This window comes from Apaloderma vittatum, unplaced genomic scaffold, assembly GCF_000703405.1.
Source record: "Apaloderma vittatum isolate BGI_N311 unplaced genomic scaffold, ASM70340v1 scaffold9511, whole genome shotgun sequence".
Lineage (NCBI taxonomy): Eukaryota > Metazoa > Chordata > Aves > Trogoniformes > Trogonidae > Apaloderma > Apaloderma vittatum.
The window spans coordinates 17,535-36,881 of NW_009699587.1; the positions used below are offsets into that span (position 1 = coordinate 17,535).

The 19,347-nt window shown below is 38.4% G+C and overlaps 1 protein-coding gene across 1 annotated transcript in view; it reads right to left on the reverse strand.

Annotated features, from left to right (window-relative positions):
- Positions 1-346: 346 nt before the first annotated feature.
- Positions 347-19,347, reverse strand: part of TECPR2 (tectonin beta-propeller repeat containing 2) — a 36,014-nt gene continuing 17,013 nt past the window's right edge. The window contains exons 14-19 of the mRNA XM_009878440.1: positions 18,552-18,641; positions 17,483-17,716; positions 13,523-13,671; positions 2,543-2,684; positions 1,180-1,329; positions 347-912 (exon numbers count right to left, since the gene is read on the reverse strand). Coding sequence (XP_009876742.1) covers positions 758-912; positions 1,180-1,329; positions 2,543-2,684; positions 13,523-13,671; positions 17,483-17,716; positions 18,552-18,641 — 920 coding nt within the window. The 3' untranslated portion in view covers positions 347-757. The remainder of the gene's footprint in view (positions 913-1,179; positions 1,330-2,542; positions 2,685-13,522; positions 13,672-17,482; positions 17,717-18,551; positions 18,642-19,347) is intronic.

The window sequence follows — 19,347 nt, forward strand, 5'->3', positions numbered from 1 at the left end:
TGCATTCAAAAGTGGGACTTACACCCCAAAAATCTGTCAGCTCCCTGATGGCTGTGTGAAATCAGCAAAAGTCCCCCTAATACTAGGTGTAATCCAAACTTCTCCCTTGTGAATGAAGCCAAATTATGAACAAATTTCTAGAAATGGAAGGTTAGCATAAGCCTTGCAGATATTTATATGGAAATGAAGTTAATTTCAACACCAATGCTGTGCAATCACAATGTTCTGAGATGTTACTAAGAAATACTTTGCCACATTTTCTTCCATCCTGCAAGGGAAAATAATTCTTAATATATGTACAATAGCTGGAGAGCGTTCCCATCAGTTCAGAGTTCCAAGTACAAGAAGAAATTAAGAAATGCTTAATGCTTCTGCTGTAGAGAAATATTTAATGCAACAGAATTCCTTCTCAAAGTAAGTACACGTGTATTAGTGTGCATGCTCTTGTGAAGTAGTCACTTCCATTGCTAGCAAGATTAAATTAAGAGTTATATTTCCAAAGGAGGTTCTACAGTAGTACGGTATAACAATTGTAGTATGCCACACCTAAAGAGTCTCCTAAAAGACAGTGGAACAAACATCAGAACTCACAGCTTGGGGGTTATTTAACAGGTCAGTTTTTCAATATAAAAGTGCTCTTATCACAGGTCCAATACAAGTGGCTTTTAGATCCAACATTCTGTATATACATTACAAAAACTCTGTCCTCCTGTTTGGTGGTTTTTTTTTCTTCACTACTTCACAAACTTGAGAGACTTCATATCACTTCCCATTCATCTTCAAAATCATCAGGGTGAAGAACAGAAGTGTCGTTACTTTTCTGCAAATTATGGGAATGGCTAAAGGTCTTAGTGAGGCGCTGGAGAAGGGATCCTGAAGTACTGATCGCCCACAGTTCATCTAAAGGAGTCACTGCAAAGCATAAATTATCCATCTTTTAATTAAGGTACTAGGTTCCAACTACAAACATTAAATAAATAATACTTACATCTATTTTTCTAGTTATACACAAGAGACAGTGTTTACCAATGTGACAAGAGCACCCTTGGTGAAACTCTCACAGTCAAGAAAGCATTTGGAGAATGCAGCTCTCCCTGCACATGGTCAGCTTGAGCACCATAAGGCAGAAGTCAAAGCAGACCTTGCAGTCTTTTGGGCTGCCGTGCGGAGCCAACTTGCCTGTTAAACGTGAGACGTTCCCAGGAATCTTCTTCCAGTAGTCTCCTGCTGGATTCTTGTCAGTAATGCCATATCGACGAGCTACATCTCCGTTTGGACAGCGTGCCCAAACGGTCCTGGTACTTATAGCCAGCTGGCAAGCTTGCAAACCTAAAGATATAATTAGGAATGAAGAGAAACTGATCACAAGCTTTCTCATATATTAAATACACTCGCAGAAAAGTGTATTAAGAGAAGATGGCAATACTGTAAGAGTTTTTGCATCTTCTTATCGTAACACTAGAGAAGAATTCTCCATTATAAAATGCTCACAAAGAAATACCTAGTCTTCCGTGAGTCTTTCCAAGAAAGGACTGGCAAGAAGACAATTTAGGACTACGTATTTCCAAGGGAGCTGAACAGAGGAGGTGCTATTCAAATCCGAGCTTCTGGGCCTGTGTAAGCAGAACTTTAGAAAGTAGGCCACTTGCAGCACACAAAGCACTGGCAAACAAAAAAAGCTTTTTAATTGCAGCTTGATACTCACAGCATCTATTGATCATAAGGATATCATGCTGTGCATATGTTTTATTATGTGGCCACAGCCACAAGCAAAAACCAATTCGAGGACCTTCATGACCTTCATAACATGCTTTTGGGGCATCCACCATATTTTACTACCACATGGGGAATAATCCAACAGTTATAAATTTAGTTTGGCTAAAAACGGTTAATATCACAGATATTTTTTTCCTCCTCAGAAGAAAATAAGTACTCCAAAACTAAATGCTATGTATTTATGCGGAGAAGAATTTTTAAAAAGCAGACAGCATCAATGCAGTTATTTAGAAAAAAATAACTAAAATTTAGTTTCATTTACAGGCAAGGCAAAAATGTCATTACCTAATCTAGAATGCACCCAGCATGCAGGATTAATAGAAAGATGCGCAAAGTAGCATTCAGGTCTTTGTTAGCAAAATCTAGATAGGAACCCCATGTCATATCACATTTAAATACAAAACTTCACACAGCACAGTAGTCTCCTATTGCTCAGGAATGCTGCTTTACTTCTAACTGAAAGGGAAATGGGCCACTTGTTTTGTGGTAGCAGCCTAAAATAATGCACAACAGAAATTAATAAAAAAAAATAAATCAGATTTCTCGTCAGTTAACTACTTCCAGCTCTCAAGTAAAACTGAGATCCTCTTTAAAAGAAACCCCTTATCAAATACTTTACTGTGTTCCTATAAATGAGCATGCTTGATAGCTAAGAAAACTTTGATTTAAGCATTGCTATTCAATTAAAAAGCAACAGAAAATCAAACCAGATCAAACCACTAAGAAAATGACAGAAAAAATAAGGAACCGATGCATTGATTTTTACCTGGTACATGCTCCCAGTCAGTGCCTACAGGCATTTCATCTGTAATTCCAACTCGTACATGGACATTCCATTTGCTATCAATTGCCCACAACATCTGATCATTTGGACTTGAATGAATGCTCACCAAGTTGATTCCTACTGGCTATAAAAATTAAGCACAGTATTTAAAATTTGTACAACTGTTCCTTTGTACTATTGTATCACTTGTTCTTCACAGAAGTAGGCAAGAGAAGCAAAATATTTACCAGATACTAAAGACAGGAAGAAGTGTAATTGACATTCGTTGTTGCGTACAAAATCACCGATTTTCAGAAAAGTCAGTCCCTTCTTATATATATCAAAGAAACACGAACGAATGCCACCCAAAGTTACTGATAGATAGTCATATTCAGTGTTCAGCATCTGAGCCTATAATAATATAATTCTTTGCCTAACCGCTGTCATTCCCATCACGCACAGTTTTAATCGTAAGTTGAAGAGGGAACTCTTCCACTGAAATACATGAAGTGTAGTATTTTCCTCTTGCCTTCTTGACAGTTTTCCTAACATAATATTAGGAAGAATTTCTTTACTGGAGGGGTTGTCAAGCATTGGAGCAGCCTGCCCAGGGAGGTGCTTGAGTCGCCATGCCTGGAGGTGTCTAAGAGATGGGTAGATGATGCGCTGAGAGGTATGGTTTAGTGGTGTTGATAGGGCTAGGAGAAGCTGGACTTAATGATCCTGAAGGTCTCTTCCAACTGAAACGGTTCTATGATTCTATAACTAACCACATTTTGTTTCTAAACATATACAAGCAGGACATTTTTATAGTCTGAACGTCTCCTCTGTGCAATGAAATGGTGATGTGCTGCCTCGGCTGTTCTCCGTCCTACAGGAACACGACCATGGACCTCACCGCAGCCCACTGCGGCACTGGAGCAGCCACACCTGCAGGAGAGCATCCACACCACGACCTGCTGGCAAATCCAAGTGAAACACGTTTCCCCTTCTGCTCCCTGGCAACTCTTCTACCTGCTTCTTTGGAAATTTACCTTAACCACTGTTTAAAATCAAGTGTTACCAACCGCAGCATTTCATGGACCTCATAAAGATGGTGATTTTGTAACAAAATATATCAGCCAACGGGTTTACGCAATGCAAATATCCGGCAAAACATACACTTTAAATAAAATGTAGGTAAAAATAAGGAAAAAAGTTTTTCCTCCACATCAGCCTGAAGAAGCCACTGAAGAAGACAGTAAGATGCCCTGAAATACATCATCACCTCACGAAGCAGCAGTGCATTTCTTGCTTTAGCCTCATAAGCATAAGCTGAATTTCCAGGGTGATAAATAGAAGAGCAAGCAGTTCCTTGCCTATATAAGCTTAGGAACACAGAAGCATAATGTGCACGTATATATAAACACACAAGTCAGTCCCAGCCAGGCCTTCTGTGCACGTAACAGTTACCTGCTTTGGTTTTGCTTTTAAAATTCCCGTGCTAACGCGTGTCTGACCCAGCCATAACCAAGTTCAACTTGCATCACCAGATAACCCTGTCTACTCAGACTGCAAGGCCTTTGACAGAGTATCTGCTTACGTTCATGGTCTCTTTAGGCACCTGCTTGTCATTAGAAATTTGAGGCTGTTAGAGGATTTTTGATAAAGCGTTTTTGCTCTGGTAAATTCACAACGGTTGCAGTTTGAAAACTTACAGGATGACACTAATGGTCTTCAAGAGTGTTGACTACCTAGAATATGTAACTGCCTAGCTACTTTCAAACTGCTATTCAACTGCTGTATTGCAGAAAGAACCCAATCCTAACCTATAACAATCTATATAATAGATTTCTACAGCTGCAGTTAAAGATTAAATAGAGTTCTCTCATAGCAGTAAAGAGAGTTATCTGTGCAAATTGATAAGTCTGCTGATAACTATGAAAATTAATAAATTATTTCAGCATAGCCTTTTCTCAGCTGGTTTAACTTCCAATAGCATTCAGGAGATTTATATACCTTGACTGCAAAATACATCACATAAGTTACTGAAGAGTTTGGAATTTTAAAGTCTCTCAGACTTCCTCCTCAGATGTCAACAGACTAAACTCTGTTTATAGACTTCAGTGTCAGAACTTCATTTAAACAATAGTATCAAGCAAAACCCAAAGTAAAAACTAACGCCTTTCCCCACACCCCCACTCCACAACTAAAAAGTTTCATCTTATTTCAACTACTTCAGTCACAGCCGAACTCAAACCCCAGTGGTTCAACTTCCTTGTCAAGATGGAAAGGACAAACATACATGCACAGAAAAGGCATCATCAGAACGTTTTCCATGTCACTTTTCAGGAGCACAGAGCTCACGTATCAGCAGACCTCCACCATCTCTGTTCTGCTGTAAATAGCCGGAATGAGGAAGACTAAACATAACATATTAGCAGCATAAGTATCCTCCTCACCTTCAAAAGACAAATCAGAAGCACCTCCAGGTGGTCCAGGCTGTAAGGTGGTCAGATCAGTGATGCTTCTCACACTGTTGAGCATCAGCTGTGTATCAGACTAATCTGACTATTTTCATGGCTAACAGACATCCAGACCCCATTAACTAGTACAACAAACAACAAATGCAACTTTGAGACATCCTCCCCTAATACAGGCCTAATTATTTGCATATTGAGTTCCATTTGAATGAAGGTTGTGAAGCACTTTGAGCATTACACGTATCAAGAAGGCACGAGCAATGTAAGATCAGTGTTGACCAGAACTTTTTGCACTCAGCCTTCTGAGGAGAACAGCTTGCTACAATAAGTTCCCCTTTTTCTCCTCTGCAGAGAAGTTCAAGGCAATATATTAGGAGCAAGAGAGACGAATCTATGTTTAGTCTTCCTGGAAGCCACGCGTTCTTCAGTAATGCTGCCTTTGAATTGTCAGAAAAATAGTATTATTTATTGGCTGAAAAACTCGAGCACTATTTTCCTCAGAAGCCTTAAGAACAACAATATGGCCCTTTCTCCCAGTTTCTGCCTTTAGTGAATAAACAGATGAGGGCATCTCCAGATTACAGCTAGCTCAGATCAGAAAGAAAAGACAAAGCCAAGCAGTCAATCCTTGATCTCTCTCTTGTTGACTCTTCATTGTTTTTATTCGAAGGATTTTTCTTGTAGAAACATGGAAAAGATTACAACATATGGCATCAAATCCTAGAAAAGGTCATACCAAACTCATGCGACTATTTGGCGTGATAGAGCTCTACAGAACCATAAAATAACTTGCTAAATATTTAGTACAACTGTTCCTTACAAGCAAGTACAAAAAAAAACCCCTAAAATTTAATGCAGTCACTTTAAAGACCATGCAAACTAAGGGTCTACTCAAGTTTGCCCAAGTGTCTTCCGGCCACACTGTCTCATACTTAAGCTTATACACTGTAGTGTACAAGATTATAAACTGTAATTACAACTACAAGTATTTCCGAATGCCCAGGACAAGAACAACTAAGTTTTTGCAATAATGTATGCTAAATAAACACTATGGGCAAAAACCTCCCATGAAACAGAACATAATTTAGCACAAGGTAATAAAAACCTTGTGTAAGCAAAGCTCTGAGTAACCAAGGCATTTTTTTTTTTGTTTTGTTTTTAAAAATACACCTTTAACGAGCATCAGTAAAACATTCTCTCACACAGGGTATGCCAGTAAAGTGTACCTCTCTGGTTTTTGAAACTTAGATTCCTTACCAAGGAAGGTCAAGCATTTTTCTATAGAAACACCCTTGGCATTTTTAACTTCAGTGTCAGCTCTGCTTTACTCTGACAATTTTAAACAGTTTTTTAAATGTTGCTTTTTTCCTGCCATTTTGCTTTTTAATGTCTAACACATCTGTGACAAAAAGGCCGCACAGCTTTGACAGTAACAGAAATTCCCATTTCATTACTGCACTGCTTTAGGAACAAATGCATAGAACCTTTACATGCTACTATTCATTTAAGTAATCAGATGGTAAAAAAACCCCACAACTCAAAACTGCTGTAAAAGAAAACCCCATGAACTCAGGGAAGGGGTAAAAATAAACTAAAATAGAAATAAAACCCAACACATGTTGACCAATTCTGAAAATTCACAATCTGTCAGGATCCAAAGCACATCCCATGAGCCACAGGAACACTGGGAATGCGCTCAGGATGCAACAACTGCTGCTCACCCAGCACTACTCACCTAGTGCTAAAGCTCCAGCCTAAGTACTGTCCCAGGTGAAGCATAGCCCCTCACTATAAGGCTGCGCAATGCGTTAAACTATCAGATAAAAACAGTAGTACTCCAGGGGTTGGGATCAGAAATGAGGTCACTGCTTCCCAAACAGAAGATCTATTTGCTAGATTATATAGTCCCAGCCTCCTCTGTCTAATGCAGACATGGCTTTAATGAAAATTAAATGAAACAAGAAAATCCCCAAACCTCTTGGTTTATACTAGCACAAGTAAATTTTTATGACTGTCTCTCAAAATCACCGTTCAAGGACTCCTATTTATTAAATACTTTGGGCTATCACTACTGCAAGCACACAAACAGTGCTACTGAAACCAAGGCACATGTCTGCTAAATCAAGACATGTATCCTTTACCCATGAATTTTTACACCATTACATTTTTATTTTTCAGTAGAATAATTCTGAAAATACTCTCAAAGCTCAATAGTGGTAAATGCAGTTACTTTATTTACTCAACTGATTGTTACATACATTTCTTAATCTCTCTGAAAAATAGTTACACATACAACTCTGTGTTGGCTAACCAAAATATGGGCACACTGGAAGAGGGCAGACGTGAGGATGTTTCCAGTACAGAACAAAAGAAAATATGAACATGGAAAGTTCTCCTTCCTACAATTTTTGTTTTCAGTGCAAGCTAGTCTGGTCAAAAAGCAAATAAACCACCTTGAGATCGTATTTCAAGAGGATATAGAAGGATCACCTACTCAGTCTTCTGGGTGGATCTCATTTTGTTCACTTTTTGTGATAGGAAGCTTCTGGTGCTGATAGAACTTGCTATCTAACGCAACAGGCTACACTCATGCTTTTCTGAACGTGGCCAATAGCAACGCCTTGAAACAAATACCACAAGGCTAAAATTCCAAAGCAGAAAAATACAGTGAAATAGAGTAACAGCAGTTTTCTTAACTAGCAACAAAAAGGCAAATAATAAGCACTGAACTGAGCAATGGAATAGGCATGAGGCAACGTTAGTAAAAATGCTGGAATTGCATTTTTTCCAGTATCTAAAGCACCTTTTATGCAACTCCCTACTTCTTCAGAAAGGCACGCCTGTGAAGAGTAGTACACATTTGAACTTAAACATGGTAGCATTCTAAGTCAGCTAAGCAAAATACGCTGCTGTAGGAACTTTGATCTATGCCTCTTTGCAACCCACTTCGACACAGCTACTCTTACTACTACCAAAGTGGTAGTCATCCTGAAAAAGGGCAGTCCTCCAGGAAAATCCTCTCCCTATTAACGTCTTCAGGTGGCCTCACATGAGTAAAGATACACGGAACAACAGATCAGCCCATTTGGTCTGTAGATAACCAGAGGGCTTAAGGAGTGCATTACCTCTCCAATCTAAGCAGAACTGGTCTAATGAGAGATACATTCTCTGCATCTCATCTTAGCACTCTGAAGTAGGACTCACGGCAACTCAAAGATATCTGTGTAACAGCGAGGTAACGCAAGCTAGTCTGTGCTAGTGAAAACAATCAGACTTGAAAAAAAAGAGAGGTAATTGTTTGCCTGTCCTCAGCACTGGTGAGGCCACACCTTGAGTATTGTGCCCAGTTTTGGGCACCCCAATACAAGAGAGATCGCGAGGTGCTGGAGCAAGCGCAGAGGAGGCCAGTGAAGCTGGTGAAGGGCCTGAAGAATAAATCTTAAGAAGAACGACTGAAGGAGCTGGGGTTGTTTAGTCTGAAAAAGAGGAGGCTGAGGGGAGACCTTATCACTCTCTACAACTACCTGAAAGGACATTTTAGAGAGCTTGGTGCTGGTGTCTTCTCACAGGTAATTAGCGATAGAACAATAGGGAACGGCTTCAAAGTGCAACAAGGCAGGTTTAGACTGGACATTAGGAAAACATTTTTCACAGAAGGAGTAGTCAACATTGGAACAGGCTGCCCAGGGCGGTGGTTGAGTCACCATCCCTGGATGTGTTTAAAGGTGGTTTAGATGTGGTGTTGGGGGATATGGTTTAGGGGTGAACATGTAGTGTAGGGTTAATGGTTGGACTCAATGATCCCAAGGGTCTTTTCCAACCTGAATGATTCTATGAAAAGAGTTGGGTGGATTCTGCATTAGAAAGAACAGTTTTCTATGGCCGGTATGACCAAAATCAACATGGATGATTCTATGCTAGAAGTCATGAGGCATTTTCAACAAAAAAAAACCCAAACCCTCCCCATCCAAATATCCAATCTTGAAGGTCACTTCAAACAAACTGTTCCTACATTTCAGCTTTGATTTTGGCATCTACCAAAATAGACGCAATGGCAAAATCTGATCTTGAGGAGTGCTCATCGCTTCCTCCTGTAAGTACCACTTAACACAAAACTGGCCTTAACAGTAACAATAATGATAGAAATCTCACTGAAAAATGCAAAGGCTAGGCAGACGACAGAGGAAGAATGACTCCAGTTTTGCATTAAGTGTTCTGTAAGGTAAGCAGAATTTTATTTAAAGGCAAGAAATGAAACAAAGATATGACAACCATTTCTATAAAGTCATCACTCATCCATACAGCAGAACCAGCCTCCTTAAACTGAATATAGATTAAGAAAAGGAAGGTACTGAAAAGAAATGCCATCCAGTGCGTATAGGTTTTGCAGAACAGACAAATTTCCTAAATTTCAAGTGATATTTTTAACTATCATTTGTTTCATACTTTGAAAAATTTTTGAATGACAGTGAAAGCATGAACAGCCGTAATTTTTTTTGTGTGTGTAAGAAAAAAACAATCCCCCTAAATCAGGAAGAAGTTTAGCTACCTTCTCTTACCTATGATATCAAGCTTAAGATATAAAGAAACAATTACTAGGTCATTTATGGGAAGAAGAGTAAACCAAAAGTTTCTCTGACTTGAAATGCACACACTGCAAGAGACCATTTTATGCCAAACTAAGTAAAGCAGTACCCTTCTGCTACAACCCTAGGAACTACAAAGGATCAATGAAAGCTTTATACAGTAACCAAAGAGCAAACATTTCCTTAAACAAACCCCTTCTACTCCACAGTTTGGACAAGCTATATGGGTATTTAAACAGACCTCTCGATTTAACAAGATTGTTTTTTCAACCCTATTCTCCACAACATTTGGTTACAAAAGGGCAAGGAGTAGCAATTCCGCAAATGGAAATTAATAAAAATGGTTTAATCTATTTTTAGAGTAAGGTTGATTGTGTACAAGCAACAGATGACTGCTCATTCATTACAAATACTTGTCCTGATCTTTGTTTCTTTTAATCCTCTTAAATAAAGTTCTCCTTATCTGATAGATCCCCTAATGTAAATCTGAGAAGATGGTTCGTAAGGCCACTTTTTATGTTAAGAATTGCTTGTAGGAAGTTAGCCCTTCTCAAAATCGGGTTTTGTCTCCACGTCTTTTTCAGAAGGTGCCAAAAATTGAAGCTGAAATGTTGAAAGAATTCTCTTCAAACAAGCATTCAACTTCTGGCAATCTTTTAAAGTAATGTGATGATTTTTAACTTTTTATCAACTTCTACTTCATAATCACCCAGATTAGACTTTTTTGTTATATTGATTTAGTATTTCATTTGAATTATTATTCCTTCAGGCTAGAAATCTGAAAAGCATTAAATATTTGTAAATATACATGCACACGCATATAGAAACATACTCTATACTTTCTACGTAAATAACAATTGTATTTCCTGCTCATTTAAAAAAAATATAAATTTAATGTATACCAAGGTATGCTATGGCAGATAATAGTTTTACCCTGTATATTAACAACAGGATGGAAAACATTTTCTATTTCCTAAACTAAAATAATTTCATCAAAGAATTTTGATCAGGTTTGTCGATGTCCTTAAAGCAGCTTCCAAAAAGCGGCTTAACTACATAAATATTTTTACTTCTAAGACTGCAGAACAGAATGGATGAGGCACAGAAAAGAACTACATATAATCTACTACTCCTCAAGATACTGTAATGATGTTATCAATCACTTCTGAAGTGTTGGATACAATCAAGACAGAGGGCAGAGACCATAAATTGTTAGTTGCCATCTTAAGAGATACTGCAATAGGGAGCTACTAAGGGAAGAGTAAAAAACAAGAATGTTTTTAGTCTAGACTAAAAAAATAAAATACAGCATCACAGAGCAAAGACCAAACTTAAACTGTATTTCACTGATATTCACTGATTTTAGCATGAGTAAAATCTCACCACAACTATTGTCTCTGAATACCTTTCTGAAGTTGTGCAAAGATGGAAGCTGTGCAATTAGAGCACTCCTTTAATGAGAAGTGATACCATAAAAGCAGAGTCTGTAGCTGCTCACAAGCTGCTCATGAGTCATGAGATCTGGGATATGGCAAGTCATATTTGCTCTGACATTTACTGGGGAATGAAATATCCACAGTTGGTTTTAAATTACGTTATTTGAGAATGCTCCTGTACTTAAAGCAAGTGAAAGGCAATTTTGATTTCCTTCTTCAAACAGAAAAATCACTGAATTGTTCACATATTTTTCTTACAATATTTCTGTTGTCCTGAAGATACATAGCATGAACTTTGTCAATTAAGGACAGTAACGTGCTGCTAATAATGCAAACAGTGTTCACAGAATAGTCCAGCTTTCAGCCATCACATTGCATTTGTTATCTGAGCACTAAGTTGCATTTGAAAATCATTCTGAAGTTCACGTTTTCTTATTTTGCATTAAGCCTTTTTAAAAGCATGACGGGCTGTGCCTTCAGTACTTTAATGACTTGCCTTAACATGCTGGAGTTGTCTCAAAACGAGCATGTAACCCACGAGTTTTCATCTTCTCTGTAAGCAATGTTTGAATTTTTGCCCTTTCATATTGACTCACTCAATTTGCAATGTCAGGAGTTGGCAAGATAACAGGAAAGAGAATGACACTGCTCTGGCTATCAGGAGGTTATCGTTTTTGGAAGGCACCATCATCCAGCTTCCTCGATAAGCTAATAGGAAATAATTTGATTTTCAACCTTGTCCATTTAAAATCTTCCTATGTTAGGAAGTTACTGCTAAATAACGAGCCACAGAAAATCTCAATTCCTTGTAAACACATAAGCATTGAGTAGCCTAATCTACTTCAAATGGAGGAGTAGAGAAAATCAGTGTAGAGAAACAGCTTTTGGGGCTATTTTCCCAGATAGGCAAATCTCTGGTAAGAAGATACTACACAAGTTTAATCCTCTGTCTCTTGGCAAACTCAGTTCAAGTGGAAGATATCTTGGAATGTGTTTTCCCCACTTTTTAAGGAAACTGCTCTTAGGGAAGACATAATCACTTGTATCCTCGCTCTCCTTTTCCTGCTGCCCTACCCACTGTTAGCAGGAAAATTTTGTCTCTTCTAGATTACACCAGAAAGACCCACTTGCAGCACCCAAAGAACAAGCAGTGTAATCTAGCCCTTGTTGCAAGTGATATCAGTACTTATTTATCAGTCCGTTCTGCTCTTCTGCAAAACAAGGTACGGTTTCTCCAAGTCTGACTGATCACATTCCCAGCACAGAACAAGTCTAACCAGTGCTGTGATGACAGGATGCAAATTTGCAGTTTCATTTCCCTGTTTCCCCGCCCTTCTTTGCTCTTATATTCTGAGGACTCACAGAAGGAGCCAGTAATTAGCTGATGAGATAAGCAGACCTAAAAGTGAATTATGTAAAAAACAAATAAACCACTGCAACTCCACCACCACAAATTTACTCTTATTTCTTAATACGACCTTTCAAAAGCACCACACATTTCAAAATCCTCAGGAGGAATTCTGTAACATTCTAAATTGTACATCAAGTATGCAAACACATCCAGTGCTACTGTGCTAGATCAGCAGAGTCAGTTCAAATGATTTCATGCCAAAGAGCAAAGAATGAAATCAGTAGTCAGAGGTCAGCTCCATTACAGCAGTCCCAGCCCACGACACAGAATTACTCCCATTTCCTAGTTTAACTCGCAAACTATTAGAGCAGAAATGAAAGCAAGCACTGAGACTTAGGGAGAGATTAAAAAAGAAACCAGATACTAGAGAAAGATATTTTGTCCATTCTGTGCAATAAGAAATAAGTGCTCCCAGGGTATTTTAGGAGGCTTTTTTCCACTCTCATCCTCCCTGCTGGCAGGCAGAAAGGATACGAAGTTTGCCCATTCCAGGAACAAGGAGGAACTGCAACTGTACTGCACGCTTACCAACCGATGGATAAGGAAAGTCCCCAAATCCACAGCACAGCACTCTGGCAAGTATCCCAGGCTCAAAAGAGCGAGGATAAAGGAAGAAGGAGGCAAGCACTTCAGCACTGTGCCACTCGAGTAGAGCCTTCCCACACCCCCTGCTGTGCTCCCTTTGCCCATCCAGCCTCCAGGCTGCCACACAGCAGATACTCAGCACATGGTTCAAGGCTGCGTTCTGCTACATACCTATAAGGCTGCTGTGCTACAGGGGGAGCAAACTGTCATTAAGGATAGAAAGGAAAGCAAACCCTTCTACTTTTGAAGGGAAAAAAATTATTTGTAATATCTAGATGAATTTGGGATGACATATGGTGCTAAGGCAGCATATTCACAGTACATTCTACACCAGGATTTTTTTCTCCTTTTTTCTTTTTGAGAGAGAATTCAAACATGTGGGACAAAGTTTTATGCAACACATTTAAAACCTGACTTCATTGTTTTCCATGACTATTAAAATTACTCTTTTTCAAATGCATAGAGCTAAACCACTGGCTTATGAAGAACTGTAATCATTTTACCTGTATAGGTGGCTCAATCATTATCCATGCAGGAAGCATCAAACTTGGGTTAAAAGGTTGAGTTCCTACACGGAAATAAATGCCACCACTGGTGTCACAGGCCCAAACATGCTGATTTCCACAGGTCAAGCTGATCAGTTTTACAGCACCTAGTAACAAAGAGACTATTAGCAACCTGGCATTGTCCTTTCACATTCAGCTAATAATGAGAACTTTTATTTAGACTTGATTGTATTAACATAGCTGTAAATACAGTCACATAAAAATGATTAAAAGTTAATACAGATTCTGAAAGAAAAAAAAAATCACTGGATACAATGAATAAAACCAACAGGTAGTGTATGTAAGATAGTTCTCTTTCAAACATAAAAAAATAAATGTTTTAGTCATAGGATACCGCATTTCCTAAAGAACACTAAAAATATGCTATTAAAATAACCAAATTCAAGCAGGGAAACATTCCGTGACAAATACTATCAGTGCCTAGACAAACTTTCACATGACCTAATGTGAACTTTTCTCTGTAGCTGGCTGTGCTTGGAGGCTTTTAAAGGTGTTGATCTGTTAATACAGTTAGCAAAGAGCATTCCGAATGTTCCGAGCACTTAAAATTAAGTTTCAGAGCATAGGATTATGCATTTCAGCATTAGCATACCAGTATCACACCTGTAAATAAAGGAACTGATTTTTAAATGCATTTATATTCAACACCGTACATATTAACTGCACCTACTTCAAAAGTGCAGCAGTATTTTAATCCCATGTAAGTCTGCACAATTAAAACAAAGCTGCCAACGCATCAATCTTGCTATTAAGAGCTTCCAAAGATAGTAAAGAAGGATAGCTGATATTTTATATTAAAAAAACCTGCTAGTTAACTGACAACTGGAACTCTTACTCTTTCACATTCATTTTAAAATAGCCGTGTGATGTAATATATCTAATGTTTGATTTTTTAAAATTTTTTTTTTTTCTCCCAGTCTTGGAACCACACAATGACAAGTAATGGAAAACATGTTCTGCAGAAAGAGAGACTCAACCAGTACAGACATACTACAGAAGGAATGCTCTGGTCAGGCTCCAAAACACAGACTCTAAAAATAGGCCTCGCGGGTTGATTGAACATGCCAGCGCTGCTTGGGATACCCCATTCCTGGTAACAGTTCTCTCTTCGGTGATGTGAAATCTGGCAACAAATCTCTGTAGAGTGCATCAGATACAGCATTCCCTTAAAGACAGGGTTGCAATTTTATCCCGCAGACTGCAAGTTTAAAGCATTTATTTCTGCAAAAGGCAACATTCGCTGTCATTAGGGTGTGCTGGGAGTAAAAAAAAAGGAAGAGGACTACACAGTTTTATCTTTTAAGTAGCTGTGAGAGTAAACAGACCTTCTCATTAACTGAAATTATTAACTTTCTGAATCACAGAAATTTGACTTAATTAATCTTAGCCCAAAATTTCATTTAATCATGCAGCTTCAGGTTAAAAACAAATGACAAAATTATTCACAGAAACCTCTACTTAAGATGTAAAACAACTCTCGCCTGCAGGCAGGGGCTTGACATTCAGCTACAAAGTCAAAATCTTACTTGAAACCTCATTACACCTTCTAACAAAGTATGACTCGAGGTAATGGCTTTGTCACATGATGTCTCAGCTGTTGAAATGGTCTGATCCAAATAAGCATCAGAGCACTCAAACATGGAATCACATATCACCTACTCGGCATAGCTAGTATTATTTATGTCTACAGTACAATTTGATATTCAAAAGCGCAGCCCTTATGTAAATGCTTTGGGGTTTCTCCCTCCTCCCACTTTTATCATAGGAGAAGGTCATGCTAACCACATTCACCTACTGTTCAGACAAAGTAGCATGATTCAGAGGCATTGTTTATTGTTGAGACCTAAAGGTCATTCTACTGTGTTTAGAAACCTTGATACTGATAGTAGAATTCTAATCAAAGCAGTTTACTAGATACTACTCCTAGTACATAGTGTAAAGGCAACAGGAAGATACTACTAACATAATAGGAATATTTCAACATTAGTACTAGCAATGCCACTAGTTTCACACAGAATTCTGAACTGCATTTCACAGCAACTTGTTTTCCTCACCCTCTCCCCAAACTACAGTCGTGATGTTTCAGGAGTAAACTTGAACATACTCTTGATGAGTAGCTCTGATCAGAACAGGCTGCCCAGGGAGGTGGTTGAGTCACCATCCCTGGAGGTGTTTAAGAGAAGGGTAGATGTTGCACGGAAGGACATGGTTTAGTGGATAGGAAAAGGGGTTCACAGGGGTAGGAAAAGGTTGGACTCTAACACTTTGAAGGTCTTTTCCAGGTAAAGCTGTTCTATGATTCTATTTTATGATTCTCCAATTTCCTCTACCCCATCAGAGCAAAGAAAGGCTCTTATAACCATGAAGATGCACTATCTTGTCAGCAGTGATCTACCATATGAACTTACTTGGAGGAAGAACGCCTAAAACATTTTCACACTTAAGTATTAACCCACAGTGACAGGAAAAGTGGAGTGTCTGAAGTATTTCCTCACCCCAGATTTCTGCAATACCACCACCATGTGCCACGAAGCTCACAGCAACAGCTGACTGTAAAGGTTGGGCTTCCCAACTGCTGAAGTTCACAAGCCAGATAATACAGTCAGCTAGCACCAATTACCCTGATTTCCTTCTCTAATGCTTTGAGGTTTTCAGGCAAGAGCAAGAAGTTATTCATTATTTCAGTTAAAAAGTACCTGAAGTGCTGGAAAGCAATAGTATCATGAGAAAAGTTTCAAGCTCTACTAAGCGGCATGAGAAGAAGAGTGTAGACAAACGTATCCTGTAGGTCAGTGAAGGTAAAAGGCATCAAGCAGTGCTTAAACTACAGTATAATTAGCGATTTGGAACCAATGCATCAGGTCTAGAAAAACTGATATATAACTGTCCAATTAAATTTAAAAGGCACATTTTAAAAAATTTTTCATGAAGTATTACAAACCGTATGCTAAAATTGTACATAAGGCTTAAAGTCTGACAGCTGTGTCTGCCTTTCCTTAACCTTGAAGTCAAAATTGCTTGTCTCTTCTCAGACAAGTCATGAGCATCGCCATTAAAAATGGAAAAATTGCAAAACATTTGAATTATTTTTAAAATGGTGTGAGAAGGGTGCATAGTCTCCATTTCTTTTATCTTCTCTTTAAACAGGAGTGCAGGTTAGCGTGAAGGTAAGAATCTAGCATGGAGACTAATAAAAGAAATAAATCTAATTGAAATATTACTGATGAAGCTGACAAGTAGACTTATTACCCCAAGGCCAAAACGCGAGGGTATTTGAAGGATTAAAACACGATCAACCATCTTGGTCTTTCGCCTAACCAAATAAAAAGAGCAGTTAACCAGCAGCACGTTCTTAACATTATGTTTGATCATTAGATTAGTATAAATTTGAACATAAGAGTGTTATCAGCTGCATCACTTAGAGATGACACAACTCTTGGACCATAATTTTTCCTTGACGGGGTCCTAATGAAGCTTTGGCCACTCTGTTAAGAACACATTTAACCACAAAATTCAGGGCCTTGGGTATGGAACTGCCCGGGACCACAAGATTACAGCTACTCTAGTACAAGAACTAGACAAGTTAAAGCTACTGACAGGCCTGGACAGCGCAGTGCCAGGCTGAGTTGTCTCGGGCTGACAAAACCGTAAGATGCACATACACATATAAAGTATGTGGCAAGCATTACACATGCTGCCTCCAGTAAAAGGCTAAATAAACCACTGTTTGAAAATCATAGTTGTTCCTGATTGTTTAAAGTCCTCTGCTGTGAGGCCCATTATCATAAGATACTATTTAATCCAGTAAATGAATGCTCCATATCAGCAAACCTTCGAAGGAAAAGATTGGCTGGCTGCGAAGAAAGTTAAGAGATAAACTCCAAAAAAAAGTCATACCCAGTTGAGAGAGATCCAGTTTTGTCCAGTGCATCCCTGTTGGACAGCTGGACGAAAGTGTTCTGATAAATATCCGCCCAAGACTATCCAAACCCCAAATGGCATCCTGGCAGGCAGAGTAGTGCACCATTTCAGTCTCCGGCGGCAGCTGTACCGTAGAAGGACGAAACTGAGGATTCTGATCACTGACACAAAACAGATCCTTGTTGCTTTGGCACAGCCACAGAAAGCTTCCTGCAGAAGAGACATTCCTGTTATTAAAATCATCCCTAATCCAGTCTGAGAAAGTTTGCACACCTGCTTCTTTTGAAAAGTTGATGGGTAGATTTGAAGGCAAAACTAAAGGTTCTTGGCTATATCCACAGGGTAAGATTTTGAAGGGAAATACACATCCTAAACCCTTATTTAAGCACATAAATATCTTCTTTCTCAAATCAAGTAAGTAGTAAGTGATCTTATCCGAAGAAACTGAGAGAAGACATACATAACAGTGTACTATCACTTCCTTTCATTTTTGCTCTTCTTTATCCTTCATAACTGTTTTGGAGAAACAGCATTCTTTTTCAGCTCTAAATCACACGTTTTTGCCAAAAAAGCCAGTGTGCTTAGATAATGTGACTGCTACGTACTGTAACTAGCAGTTGAATTCCATAACATGGTCATGCTTTTGCAGCAAAATTGCACATTTTATCAGTAAAAAACTGCACTGACAGAAGTACTTGTACAGTACAGGCATTCCAGCAAAGCATGCTCTAAGATTTCATATTACAAATTCTAGCAATCCCTGCTATGGCAATTTAGGAAGTTACTGCTCCTAAAAGACTACTCATTTCTCTGTTGGATGCCACTCCACACCAAAGGTGGCAGAGTGAACGATAAGCTTTCTTTTTTTTATAATCTCCCATAGTTTTATAGACATATTTTCATCTTGCTTTAAATATCTTAGTTCCCTGAATACAGAAAAGGCACCCAAAATCTGTAGCAATTTATGGTATTTAATTACTTACACTATCAATTCTACTCTTTTTAGCAATCAGATATGATATGCCCGCACTGTTGATTCACTAACCTTCCTTAGATGAAGCTGTGGAAGCCAATACAAAAATCCATTTTGTGGCAGAAGCAGTACCACGAGGCACAATATTATTCCAGTAAGTGCCTTGAAAGAAAAAAACAAAGTGGTATGGGCATGAAACTCAATTTTTTATTAAAACTTGTTATTACTTAAAATGTTTTAATTTTAAAGAAATTCTGTTGCAATTAGTCATTAAACACTATCCAGACAGGATTTTCTACGTAAATGGGGGGGAGGGAGAAAACCTCCTGCTGACACGTACATATATTTATACTTATATACAGATAAAAACAGAGAAAACTAGGAATGCAGAAAAGGAGGAAAAGGGAGATGATGAACGGTCTTTATCAGGAGACCAATTTGGTGACAAGGTTAAGCAGACAATGTTCTAGGTCTGCTCTTAGTGTTTACCTGGTCAAAGAAATGTATGAAATCAAAATTCTATTTTAAGAAATGCAAGGAAGAAAAAAATCTTCTATTACCACTGTAAAACAATAATATTACTATTTTGCATAGTCACACGGATCACGAACCAGATGCCACCGTGCCAGATATAACAGGTACGATAACTTCAGATTGCCTTCTCGCCCCAGAGAAGAGACAAATGCAGGTACAAAATGGAGTAACTTGTGCCTAATTCACTTGTAAATAATGAATTTTACATGAAAAAAAATATTACCCTTTAAATGGGAAAGTACTCAAGACCAAATGCCAAAGAATAATTTAATTTTTAAACATGGAATTGTTTGTTAAAGCTGCCCTGACTCACCACGAATAATTACTGTGGTGA